The sequence below is a fragment of the Grus americana genome, chromosome 2, assembly GCF_028858705.1.
Source record: "Grus americana isolate bGruAme1 chromosome 2, bGruAme1.mat, whole genome shotgun sequence".
In the NCBI taxonomy this organism is placed as follows: domain Eukaryota; kingdom Metazoa; phylum Chordata; class Aves; order Gruiformes; family Gruidae; genus Grus; species Grus americana.
Window position 1 is genome coordinate 78265358 of NC_072853.1, and position 12553 is coordinate 78277910.

General features: G+C 40.5%; 1 protein-coding gene across 2 annotated transcripts in view; it reads left to right on the forward strand.

Annotated features, from left to right (window-relative positions):
- ADCY2 (adenylate cyclase 2) overlaps positions 1–12553 on the forward strand; it is a 226711-nt gene that overhangs the window by 203220 nt on the left and 10938 nt on the right. For both annotated transcript variants that reach the window (XM_054817328.1, XM_054817327.1), the window contains 2 exons: positions 927–1085; positions 11727–11873. In XM_054817328.1, coding sequence (XP_054673303.1) covers positions 927–1085; positions 11727–11873 — 306 coding nt within the window. The remainder of the gene's footprint in view (positions 1–926; positions 1086–11726; positions 11874–12553) is intronic.

Genomic DNA, 12553 nt, shown 5'->3' on the forward strand with positions numbered 1-12553 from the left:
CTGCAAAAATAATGCCATAGACTTTATGACAAAACGTTGACAATACTGAAAAGAAGTAGAGTGAGCTCCACAAAAATGGATTTTTATTCATTTTTCAACATTTCTTAATGAAATCAGATCTCAAAAAATACTGATATTCCAAGAATGTTACACATTTCCTTATAGTTCCATTTATTTTTATTGCTAGGGATGTTAAAAAACAGTTATGAAAACTCTAGGACAAAAATAAAAGAAGGATAAAGTATTATAGAAAGCAGTGTAAAAAAACCCACAACAAACAAACACCCCCCCCCCAAAACCAACCAAACAAAAAAACCCCAACAACAAAATCAAAATTCAACTGAGTTGGCCCAACTGACTGGCTATTTCTGATAACCTGACAATAATTTGATAAACTGAAGGCATATTTTATCAAGAGGCTGTTTTTTCTTGTACTGCCTCCTTTTTACCAGGCTGACTGCATAACATAAGTTCAAGTTGGTAAAAGTTAATATCTTCCTGAAATGCCCATTATTGTAAGTGAAATTTTACACTTCAGATAAATAAGACATCATATTAAGTTGCAAAACTGTAAATTGTTTCCATAACTGTTTGATTTCTGGAATGAATCTCTACTAAAGCCTGAGAGTAAATAAGTAAATCTTCTGTTGTTTAAGGCACCTTGCAACTTTATTTTTTTCCTGAGCCTTTTTATGGGCCTTTTGGGGGGCAGGGGGGGATAGGGGATGGGCCTTGTAAGTTTAACGAAATGTATGTTGCATAGTGCGTGCTTGGGGTTTGATTTCTGTGGGATCTGGAATTGTACTTGAGTGGCCAAATAACAGCCTTGTAGGGGTGGTGTACTGTGCTTATTTTGTCTCTTAAACCTGTACATCAGCAGGACAAGATGCCTATTGTTTCTTTACCTCTGTGTCCTCTTGTAACAGAATGAATATTACTGTAGGTTAGACTTCCTGTGGAAGAACAAGTTCAAAAAAGAGCGGGAAGAGATTGAAACCATGGAGAACCTAAATCGGGTGCTTCTGGAGAATGTGCTTCCAGCCCACGTAGCTGAACACTTCTTGGCAAGAAACCTGAAGAATGAGGTCAGCCATCTCTGTGTATCCTCTGCTCTGTAAGAAAGCAGTGTATCCTGGAAATACCACTTAATGCTGATTCGAACAGTAGGTCCATACAGTGAGATTATAGATTTACAGTCACTTTCATTCCCCCTTACCTACCTGAAAGGTTTCTTTACAGCACTGAATGCACCTTAGTACCTTGAAGCAAAAAGTGTGAAATTATCTTAAGTGGCAATGCAGTTTGCCTTCGAAAGAGGGGAGAAAAGGGTGAGGAGGTAGAAGGGGATGGTTGAATCAACATGGATTTAAATTTAAATCACATGCATTCAGATACTTTTTTCCTTTGTGTCAAAGTGGACCTGCATCCAGGTTCTGAATTTTCTTCTGGTGACTGGAGACCTTGCTTACTGGAGTGAAAATTAACCTTTTCCTTGAAACAGCAGCTATGTTAATTCTGCAAAGAGGTTCTGAACTCTAAATTACCTGTTTACTCGCTGCTTATGGACCTAATCCAAGCACCAGAAAAGTCAACCAAAAAACCCCTACTGAGTTTGGTGGAAATTAGATCTGCTCCTAATATTACTTTACAGTTTTAATAAAGCAAAAAAGGATGAAAAAATAAAAACATTTAGAGAGAGTAGCAGTTCTAGAGATCTTAAATGCAATAGTTTGAATTACTTTTGCATACCAAATAATTGTTCCAAAATTGACAAAAGAGGGGAGAGAGCAGCTTTAGGGATTCATTTTTGATTTCCTGAGTCAAAAAGGACAATGTCTTCCTTTTCACTGTAGTTTGCATTAAGCAGTACTAATCAGTACTTTATATCAGTACTTTAGTAGTACCTGCAAATATTCATTTGGAAGCTAATGTCGAATGAAAACTGCTGTGGGGTTCCTTTGAATCCAGTGAAGACCTTGGCTGGAAGCCAGGTTGGCTCAGCTCCAGTCCTCAGTTCAGGCATTAAACACAGCAAACCATCAGGAGATTGCTTTCTCATTTATGTGCTATTCCATCTCAGCTCCCCAGCAGAGCAACACCATCTGCTCACCTTTGTATTGGCAACTGGATTTATACTGTCACCGCTCAAGATTCTAAGGCTGGAATGAGCTTTAGTAAATTTAGTGAAGATCAGAAATTGTAATGTGCTGAGCTCTCCGATCTATCATGTCAGCCGAAGTAAAAATGATTTGACATAATTTTAGTGGCATCCCTTTAAAAAAAAATAAATCTTGAGTTGTTTCTTGTTTTGTTTATCTTTAAACACAATTTTGAAAGAGGAAGAACCTTTCAAATCCCTGAAAATATTCAGGAATAGAAGCATCTGTCATATGTCTTCAGATTTGTTTCAATGTCAGCAAGGATGTGTTGAGCCTTAAAGGACATTCTCTGTGTGTGTATATGTATACACCTAAGAATATGTTAGGACAGATCAAGCATTTGTTTTCTTTGTGTAGCTATTTAGGTAAACAGATACTGAATTGAACTTTGTTTCCATTTTTCTTGGTTGCAAACATTCACGTTAATACAGTTTTATATATATTCTTTTCTGCTTAAACTTTTGAGATAAAAATTAATCTAATGGATCAATAGTCTGTTTCGGAATATTGCTTCTCTTAGAAATTTATGCATGCAGCTGCATGGAGAAAAGGGAAGACAAAGTATGCTGCTGAAGAGTAGGCAGCAGGAATGAAAGAAGAAAAAATGAGTGGATGAATGCTAACTGGGAGTAGTGGGACTGTAATTTCAGACGACAAACAAAGGTTTTTTCATAACAGGATGCACATTGACTAATGCTGATATGGTAAAAGCAAAGTTACCTCAGAGCAAACTGTAATAAAGGTTTGTTTGCTTTACCAGAACCTCTGAAACTGGGTTTCTACTTATAGTCTGCACACTGGGTACCAAACAGGGTACTTTCCAGTTCAGAGAGAGAAAGATAGGAACAATTATAAAATGAAAAGCAGGAAATGGGGCCAGGACTAAATATATCTGCACCTGCCTTGTGCAGCCTTTTCCTTTATGCTGTTAGCATCCAGATCCCATATTAGTAAAAAGTGCTCAGGAGCTTTTGTGCTGCAAGCGAACTGGCAAGCACATTACTGAGCCAGAAGAATCCTGTTTCATTAACTACAGGATGGAGTTAGAGCATCCTAGTTAGAGCATCTGCCCTACTTAGAGCAGAAATTCTGCCCCAGAGATACTGACCACCATATCCTTCCAAGAGGTAGAATGGGACCAGTTTGCCTCCTCCATCCCGAGGAGGTCTCCTGGCACTGGAGAAGAAGAGGGGACACTAAGGAGAGCAAACCAGCAGAAATTCAAATGTTATCAAAGGGAAAAAAAAAAAAAAAAAGAAAAAAAAGGGATTGACTGCAGAAGACAGGATGATTTTATTTTTGTTGAAAGCAGCAAAACCATTCCTTCCTGGAATGCTGTTGCATTTAATTTTTTGAAAGTAGTGTTTCAAGTAAAGTACTCATAGGAAAATTAAGACACCCAATTGCTACAGCCTTTATTATTATCAATGATCAAAATAAACTAGCTGGGAATGCCTCCTTAAAATTCGCTGACATTTATTGTGACAGCCACAATTACTACTCGTCTGGTTATAAACAGTGCCATTTGTTGTTGTTTCCATGCTGGTACTATGCTATAGAGCATGAGTGGGATGGATATTGCCCCAGTATTAGAGAGGAAGGAAGGATCATAGAATCGTAGAATACCAGGTTGGAAGGGACCTCAAGGACCAGCCGGTCCAACCTTTCTTGGCAAAAGCTCCATCTAGACAAGATGTCCCAGCACCCTGTCCAGCTGAATCTTAAAAGTGTCCAATGTTGGGGAATTCACCACTTCCCTGTGGAGATTATTCCAATGGCTGATTGTTCTCATTGTGAAAAATTTTCCTCGTGTCCAATCAGAATCTCCCCAGGAGTAACTTGCACCTATTACCGTGTGACTCCCTGTAAAAAGGGAGTCTCCATCTTCTTTGTAGCTACCCTTTAAGTAGTGGAACATGGTGATAAGGTCTCCCCTAAGCCTTCTTTTCTCAAGGCTGAACAAATCCAATTCTCTCAACCTTTCCTTACACGGCAGGCCTCGCAGTCCTTTGATCATCTTTGTGTCCCTTCTTTGGACCCTCTCCAGCCTGTCCACATCTTTTTTGTATAGTGGGGACCAAAACTGAACACAGTATTCCGTAAGTAGCCTGAGAAGCCCTGAGTAGAGTGAGATAATGACTTCTTTATTTCTGCTGGTGATGCCCTTGTTGATGCAACCCAGCATTCTGTTATCTTTCTTTGCCACTGCAGCACACTGTTCACTCATATTGAGCTTGTTGTCTGCCAGGACCCCCAGGTCCCGTTCCACAGAGCTGTTCCCCAACCGGGTTGATCCCAGTCTGTGCTGCACTCCTGGATTATGTTTTCCCAGGTGCAAGACCTTACACTTATCCTCATTAAACTTCATAAGGTTCTGGTTAGCCCACTCTTCCAGCCTATCTAGGGCTTCCTGCAGAGTGGCTCTCCTTTCCATAATGTTCACTTCCCCCCTCAGCTTGGTATCATCAGCAAACTTCATCAGGGTACACTTGATCCCATCGTCCAGATCACTCATGAAGATATTAAACAGTGTTGGGCCCAGTATCGATCGCTGGGGGACCCCACTTGTGACAGGTTGCCAGTTTGAAAAGGAGCTATTTACCACAACCATCTGGGTGCGGCCTGTCAGCCAGATCACCACCCACCACATGGACCACTTGTCTAGACCGTAACACATCAGTTCCTCTAGGAGGAGGCTGTGAGGAACTGTATCAAAAGCCTTGGAGAAATCCAGGTAGACAATGTCCACCGCTCGCCCCACATCAACTGAGCAGGTTACTTTGTCACAGAAGGTGATCAGGTTTGACAAGCACAATTTGCCCTTGGTGAATCCATGCTGGCTTTTCCCAATCACATGCTTCATCTAACCTGTGATAGCCCACAGGAGGATTCTTTCTATAACTTTCCCAGGGACTGAAGTAAGACTGATGGGCCTATAATTTCCTGGATCCTCCTTTAGGCTCTTCTTGTAGACGGGTTTGACATTAGCCTTCTTCCAGTCTTCTGGGGCATCCCCCAATCTCCACAGACTCTCAAAGATTATGGAGAGCAGCCTCACAATGACATCAGCCAGCTTGCTTAACACCCTCAGGTGGGTATCGTCAGGGCCTATCGATTTGTAGGGGTCAAGCTCCTGTAATAGTTCACTTACCAACTCTTCCTTCACTGACAGCAGGTCTGTTTCCATCGACCTGGATTTTTGTTCCTAAGCCCTGAGGCCAAATGGTGTTGGTAAAGACAGAGGTGAAGAAAGTGTTGAGAACCTCTGCCTGTTCAGTGTTGTTGGTGACTAATTCACCTCTCCTGTTTAACAGTGGGCCAATATTTTCCTTCTGTTTCTGCTTGTTGTTTACATACCTGAAGAACCCTTTTTTGCCGTTTTTGACATCTCTGGTCAATTTCAATTCGAGCTGAGCTTTTGCTTTTCTGACTGCATCTCTGCATGCCCTGGCAACACCCTTGTGGTTCTCAAGGGGTATTCATCCACTTTTCCATCTCTGGTTCGCTTTCCTTTTGGTTTTGAACAGACTCAGAAGCTCACAATTAAGCCAAGGGGGTCTCTTGCTCTGCCTACTTCCCTTACCTTTAACAAGGATGAACTGGTTTTGTGCTTCCAGGAAAGTGTCCTTGGAAAAACTCCCAGCACTCACTAGCTCCTTTATCTTCCATGGAAGCTTCCCACGGAATCTATCCCAACTGAGCTCTGAGTGAGCTGAAGTTTGCTTTTCTACAATGTAAAACCTTTGTCTTAGTACTAACCTTCAGCGTGCTCAGCAGGGTCCCAAACTCCACAATATTGTGATCACTGCAGCCAAGGCAATCACTAGCCAAGATATTACAAACCAGGTTTTCTTGGTCTGTGAGTAGCAAGTCCAGTGGTGCCTCATTCCTGGTTGGCACATCTAGCATTTGTATGAGGAAGCAGTCCTCTACGCATTCCAGGAACTTGATGGATGACATATGAGCTGCTGTGTTGTTCTTCCAACAAATGTCTGAGTAGTTGAAGTCACCCACAAGAACCAGGTTCTATTGACCTGAAGCTTGCTTAAGTGACCCAAATATTGCTGCATTTGCCTTATCGTCTTGGTTTGGAGGTCAATAGCAGATGCCTACTCTAAGATCCCCCTTGGAGATGACCCCTCTGATCTTGATCCAGAGGTATTTGATAGGGCTTCTTAAATTGCCATATATTCAAGGTTCTCCTTAACATAGAGCACAACTCCTCCTTCTCTTCTTCCCAGCCTGTAGCCATCCATCATGATCCTCCAGTCATTTGAGTTGTCCCACCATGTTTCAGTTATTTCTATGATATCATAACTTTCTGACTGGGCGTGGAGGTTCAGTTCCTCCTGTTTGTTCCCCAGGCTGTGTGCATTGGTATACATACACTTCAGGTGGTTGGTCTTCTGGTTCTCATCTTAGGAGGCAGCTAAGGAACATTTGCTCTGGTTGGCCTAGCTTGTTCCCCAGTCAGATGCAATGGCATGAGCATTGCCGCTTTGGACCCTGCCCATCAAGTCCTTCAGTTTAAAGCCTGCTTCACCAAGCTGGACAGCCTGCTGCCAAAGATTCCCTTGCTTCTTCTAGCCAGGTGGATCCCATCCCTCCCTAACAGGCTATAGTCATTGAAGAATGTCCTGTTACCATAAAAACCAAAACCCTCACAACAGCACCAGCCACGAAGGCAGAAGTTCATTTGCATTACATGTCTATTTCTGGCTGCACCCTTTCCTCTAACGGGTAAAATGGAAGAAAAGCTAACCTGGGCATCAATACTTTTCGCTTGCACCCCAGGGCTTTGTAGTCTTCCTTGATTCTGCCCAGAATGACTGCTCGCGGTGTCATTCATGCCCGCATGAAAGAGTAGCAGTGGATAGTAGTCTGTGCTCTTGACAAGTTGTGCACCCTCTCAGCAACATCTCGGACCTTAGGTCCCGGAAGGCAGCATACCTCTCATGACTCCCTGCCAGGGCGGCAGATGGGCACCTCGGTGCCCCTTGACAGACAGTCACCCACTATGAGCGCTCGTCGTTTCTTTTTGTGGTATCCACTGTATGCTGCTGGTACAGTTTGTCCTTTCAGGCCTTGCTTGTGGGTGTCTACAGCTGTTAAAGCTTCATATCTGGTTTTGGTTGTGATGCTGAAGGATGGGGACTGAAGCAGAGTCCTGCTTTTGGTGCTCACCAGGGTCCAAGGCACCTCATTCTCTGTGGTGTCCGCCACAGGAGCATGGTTCTGAAACCACTTATCTATCTCCATCTCAGCCCCTCAAATACTGCTCAGATTTTTAACTGTTTCCTGCAATTTGGCCAGCTGATGCAACAGACCATCAACCTGTGCACATCTTTTGCAGGTACTTGCCTTTTCTCCAGGAGAAGGGTCTGGGCACTCACTGCAACCTGCCATCTGTACTGAAGTCTCCTTTCTTACCAGTTCCATCTGGGTGGAAGCATCAGACATCTCAGGGTAGAAATACAGGTTTTAACTCTGAGGCGAGTGCCCACTATCCTGGCAGAGACCTAGAGCTGTTCCCTGGGCTGGGGGCCTACAAGCAGGCGCACAGCCCTTCTCAGGCGCCTTTCTGCACAAAATGCTGTGCAAGCTGCAACGCCCTCTCTGTGCGCTCTCTCCATCCTGTTTGCACGCCCTGTTCGCAGCGTTCCTGGTCACTAGTGCTCCCCAGGGCTGTGTGAGTAGAAATGGGATGCTGTTGCTGCAGTTCAGCATGCTTCAGTGTTTACATATAATGTGTTCTTTTTTTTTTTTTTTTTTTAGGTGGAGGAGAGGAAGGAGTGATAACTGTGGTTACAGAAAAAGATTTGTGTCTGTAGCTCTAACAGTCAGGCACACAACCCTTTCTTACAGGTTGATTGTCCTGCTGCTGGGTGGACATCCAAGAGGATAAAGCACACTGATCTTCCTGTGCACAGCAGCGCTTTTACTTGAATCTCTGCTCCTGTCTTTTGCGTAGTCATATTTTTCTTCCTGATGACTGTGTATTGTGCAAGTTGCCATGATTTATTCTGGGCAGCACTTCTGCTTTCAGGGAAGACAGCAAAGGCACTTCCTAATAGCTAATTGGGGCCCTACATTTAATGTCTGTAAGACAGTGGTTTTTTCAGTGGCAATCATAGTAAGACAGGAGTTGCCACCCGTCAACAGTCCAGTCAACTGCAGGGCCCAGGCAGTATCCACTGTTAGATACTTCAGCAAAAGTTTGAGGAACCGCTGAAGATTAACGTGCGATTCACCCGTCTGCTTTTACCTGTGAATGTAAGGGCATATTTTGCTTCTGCAGATGCTTTTTATACACTTCCTAGTTATGCATTTTTCTAGTATTCACATAAGCATTCAGGTTTGTAATCCTCTAAGCTCTTGTCATCATGTTGTTGAATAGCAATGAAATATACATTTAGATATCTCTTTTGTAAAACATTTTTCCTTATTCTACTTATAAATGTCCTATTTATCTTCTGGTTCCTGTATTATGAGATGGTAAAACGAATCCATCTTCTACTATCTCTGCTTCATATTATTCAATAATATCATATGCCTGCAGCACTGCATAGCTGGTCTCCTTTTCCTGTAAGTGTTCAGTTGTAGCTCCTAACAGACCTGTATTCTTACGACTTGAAGTTATAGTCTCAAATAAACATTTACATGTCGTTAGTTTCCATGTACTATTTCAGATATGGCACTGTCCCAGTATCACCTCTGTGCCTAGATTTTGTCTGTTTCACAAACTTTACAGCCACTACCTCATCAGTAGTGTAATTCTGGCACGTTTTACATTCTCAGGATGCAAAATCAGCAGGATTCAATAAAGCAAATAAACTAGCTGCTATCCAATGTTTATCTGGTAAATTAAAACAACTTTTTTTTACTAATTAACAATCTCTAGGACAATAGAACTCTGTATTAATTTTAACTGTACTATTATTTTAGCTGGATTTAACTTACTGGATTTTTCAAACTGGTAGGAATATGAACAAAAATTATTATTTTTTTAATTTGATCACAGATGTATACAACTTGTTTATTTTGTCAGGTCAAGTTTCAAAAGTATATGTAATAATCCATGTTTTGTGTATTAATTATCTACATTCTGCTATAATTACTCTTGTATCTCTCTCCAGTCTTTTATAAAACACTGTGAATTTTCCCTTCTGTATTACCAAGGCCCTATATTTTTGATGCAGTTCTCTTTTAATAACCAGCACCATGTGTGTGGCCTGAATTCCTTCATCCAAAACTAAAATCAAGTTACAGGGAAGGTAACTTGAAGAAATAGAAGGAAAGCTGAGTTAACCACAGAATGTAATCTCTGTACCTATTCTGCTAACTTGCCTATGAAAAGCACTCAGCACGTCACATCTTAACTTTTTTTAGTATATTTATATGCAAATGTTACTGTAGCTTCAGTGTAGACATGCCTGAGGTAAATTTGAGGTAGGTAGATGTGAAGCAAAATTCAGACTGCAAAAGCTAAACATTTAGCCTATTATCTTCTGCTGCTGCTCCACTTAACTAATTTCAAGCTAATTTGAGTAGATCTGCACCAAGTCTAGGTGCATACATACTCAAGACAGCCACCAGTGTATGTCACTGCAGTATTACAAAGTGGACCTGGTTTTAAGTGTGAGAGACTGGAGTGAAGAGAGGTCATTCTGAGGTCATTATCTGAGGTCATTCTGTCCATCTGGCATTAAAATGACCTTACAGATAGGCACATCTGCTGTACTGACTATATTGGACATATAGGATGACTGCGCTCTCAAATTAAATACTTCAGTTAGGTGCTTAAATTGCCTAAATTCAGTTGATGTCATCCAGCCAGAGAGGTTCCCTCTCCCCACCATTTGATTACTTTATTATATGGATTAAATTTATTAATCAGGTGTTTATGGAGATGGATAAAATAGATGGCACAAAAATGTTATCACAATATTGGTTCTTCATGAAAAACTCTCTTGGCAAGAGGACAATTGAGATCCAGAAATTCTTTGAAATTTAGTAGCGCTCTGACAGTGAACTCATCAGCTTGGATATTTTGTTTAGTTGCTTTTCATTTGCACAATCAGGTCACTTTAAAGTGATACTGATTTTGTATATATGGCTGGATATCAGGTACATATATCAGGTGTATATATGTAAGCTGGATATCAGGTACAGATGTGCCATTTCAGGTTTAAAAATATAAATAATAATGGTAAATTGCAATGATATATTCCATCCCCAGTGCACAGTCATGGTGGAGCTTCAGTGATGGTGTGGTTATGGAATCCTTAGAAAACAAAGGGGCAGAAAAATCTAGTAATAAATCATCTGCCTTCTCCAGCTGCCTGTGTTCCTCCCCGTCCACCATTATTTTCATGTTTGCCCAGAAACTTCGCTCACACGTGTTCTGGGATGAGGTGGTCAACAGTTTTCCCATAGTTCTGCTATTTTTCAGTTATACATCACCAATAGAGATTCACTATATCTGTACACATTTGTGTAGAGACACACCACATTCTTTCAAAAAGAAACATACTGCCAGTGAAATTAAAAAAAACAACAAACAAAAACCTTCCATAAGTAAAAAGGGAAATAATATTTGATGCCTTTTGAAATCACAGAACAAATCCTATTCACCTTATTCACATGAGTATTGAAAGCCTTGTTTTACTCAAATAATAACTTGAAAAGATTTTACTTTATAGTAGCTTACAGCATCTTTTATTGTTGTCGCTACCTTTGTGTATAGATATTATTTTTCAAAAAAGTATTAGTTCAATAAATATTATTTCTTTCCTTTTTTTCAGGATGTGAATTTATCCTGAAAGAAGAGATATTCTAATGTTTAAGGGCAGTGGAGCAGAAATTGAAGCAGGGGTGGGGGTGTTGGTCATTTTTAGCACCAGAATATTCCAGTGGAGCAGAGGTGCTCTCATTTCAGTGGTCACAGAAGATAGTGCAGAATCTGACATAAATAAGTTTTGGTTCAGGTGACTTCTTTCCCTTTGCCTCAGCTCCTTGTTATAGAAAAGAAATGACAATTATTTTGTCCTATTAGGCATCTTGTCATTTTAGGTTAGGAACTATCAGGATTATGTTGCATTATGCATTTGTAGTGCATTGGGTTTGTGATTTCGGTTCAGTTTTCTAGTTATTACAATAACACAAACAGCTAATTATACATTAGAGATTATTTTGCAAAATATAGTTTCATCCATGCAAGCCAGATGAAATTCTTTACATGAGAAGCCTCAGAAATGGGCCCTATCTAATAAATCAGTGAACATTTTATGTTCATGGAGTTAATGTTCAGGAGGAAAAAAGGTAACTTTAAATCACTACAATATTTTCAGTGGTATATTTTGAGTATCTTTAACAAACAGGTTTATAAACTGTTTAAAATTAGTAAGCGCAACTAAATGTAAAAAATACCCAACCACCATCTTAAGGCATTCCAACCACTGCAATGCCACCCTTTTCAGCACCAGGACACTGCATATTCATAAGGAAAATTTTATCTAGAGCTGCGTATGACATATTTTTTTCTCTATGCCATTTTCTTTTGGACAGGATCTATATCATCAGTCATATGACTGCGTCTGTGTCATGTTTGCCTCTGTTCCGGATTTCAAGGAATTTTACACAGAATCTGATGTAAATAAGGAAGGCTTGGAATGTCTCAGGCTGCTAAATGAGATCATTGCTGACTTTGATGATGTATGTACTTCTAACAACAATCAACATATGGTTTCAATCTTAATAACCCAGGGTATGCAACAGTAAGCAAACATACTTGAAAGAGAGAGTGGAAGAGCTGTCAGAAAAGAACTTTTGTGTGCCTAGTCACATGGAAATTACTTACAGGGAGTATTAAAGGAAAAAGAAAATTATTTGGGATAAATCGGATATTGATCTGACATCATACTCAATTGCTTTTGATTAGTTATAATGAGAATCTTATGTGTATATCTGATGGAGAAATTTTTGCCCTGTAGCTGCAGTTCATGAAGCAGTCATTTTACATGCCATATATTAAATACAGTTTCTAAATACTAGTGCCTAAAGTCAGGTACGTAAATCTATGTCCCCTAAAATGATACAGCTTTGTGTTATACCTGATCAGTGTTGGTCTCATTATATGGAGCGTTGATCAGTTAATACATGAGCAACTCAAGGGATTGTGTAAGTTTAAATATTCTGTTCTCTGAAGTTACAAGCAAGTACTGAGTATGACTACAGATGGATTGTGAAAAGGCAGCTGTGAAGGTCTCACCAAGAACAGTATTTGTCTTAAAGAAAGTAATTAGTGATGAAGATACCAGAAAAAGGTGTTAAGATAACGTCATGACTCAGAAAGCACAGTCTGGATTTGTGGATCTGGAGCTACAGAGAGTATT